Genomic DNA, 1,229 nt, shown 5'->3' with positions numbered 1-1,229 from the left:
ATCCCTGACTCTTTGGGAGTCAGGTTTGAACAATCACATCAACCGTTTCATCAGTTCACCTGATAAAAGAGTTTACTTTCATGTTTTATCAGCTTGTGTCCTTCTTTATTCTCCTACTTAAAAGCTTTAGAGGTGGTGAAATGTCTTTGAAACATCACACTTTGAGCTGCACCTTTGGGCGAACCGCAATCGCATTTCCTCTGCAATCTACCCCCCCCCCCCCCCACATTAACTGAGTGGAAAGTTTCACACTCACATTTAAACTTGGTCCCTCTGTAACCACATCCACCCTCACACCTCTGACACCTACGTGCTTGTTTCTTGTCTTGGTAAAGGCTGCAGCAGACAGCTGTGAGGGTTAGAAGCCCCTCTCACCTGCAGCCGTAGAGTTTCTCTCCCATCGTCCCCTCCTGAGAAGAACCTGCTCAACCATGAGGTCCGCTCACCTCCTCCTGCTCAGCATCCTGGGAGCTGCACTGATCTCCACGGCTCTCTGCAGGAGTAAGATCAACTTTGCTTTATCAACTTTATTTTTTTTTTTAGAAAGAAGCGATGCTTCTCACATTCTTTATTGATCTTCCTTTCAGTGTCATTGGGTCCTGAATCTTGTTGCTTTAACTTTTGTGAGATGAGGATCAAGAAAAGTTTGGTCAAATCCTTTTTCATGACGAATTCTCACTGCGCAAAGGAGGCAGCTGTGTAAGTCCAGCTCACTGCGTTTGTTTGTCTCAGCAGGTTTTCTCTCTGCTTTACTGCTGTTAAGTTAATTTCTTACTTTAAGGGAACAAAGCCCGTAACCTTCACACCTTTCTTGTTACAGTTTCATCACAGYTAAAGGCCGTCGTATCTGTGTTAAACCAGAACGTCCTTGGGTTAAGAGTATCATCTCTGAACTGGAGCAGTCCTCCTTCTAAAGGAGCCTTCATCTTCATCTTCATCTTCATCACAAACACAAGTCTGAGTGACCTGCAGTAATGTGCTGATTATTCTCATGTCACTGCTGATGTCAATAATAAGTTTGAGTCTTTAATTTGTTTTTAATGTTTCTGGAAGCTTTGTATCATCCTACATTACTGTTCTTTATTGTGTATTTTATTATTCTTAAATGTCTCACAGTTGTTTTTACTTTTACTGTAGATCTGGTGTTATTTACTGATTATTACCAGCATTAAGGATGATATAGTAAAAGTGAGGGATAACATTTAACTTGTGTTTTTTCCCTTCTTCTG

General features: G+C 41.5%; 1 protein-coding gene across 1 annotated transcript; it reads left to right on the top strand.

Annotated features, from left to right (window-relative positions):
* The first annotated feature begins 304 nt into the window (after positions 1–304).
* Positions 305–1,119, top strand: ccl36.1 (chemokine (C-C motif) ligand 36, duplicate 1). Its single transcript, XM_014017229.1, has 3 exons — positions 305–501; positions 588–699; positions 821–1,119. Exons 1-3 carry the CDS (start codon positions 432–434, stop codon positions 912–914), a joined length of 276 nt encoding a protein of 91 aa, XP_013872683.1. The 5' UTR covers positions 305–431; the 3' UTR covers positions 915–1,119.
* Positions 1,120–1,229: the final 110 nt, after the last annotated feature.

The sequence above is a fragment of the Austrofundulus limnaeus genome, unplaced genomic scaffold (assembly GCF_001266775.1).
Source record: "Austrofundulus limnaeus strain Quisiro unplaced genomic scaffold, Austrofundulus_limnaeus-1.0 Scaffold164, whole genome shotgun sequence".
NCBI classification, from domain to species: domain Eukaryota; kingdom Metazoa; phylum Chordata; class Actinopteri; order Cyprinodontiformes; family Rivulidae; genus Austrofundulus; species Austrofundulus limnaeus.
This window is presented reverse-complemented; position numbering and strand designations above follow the sequence as displayed.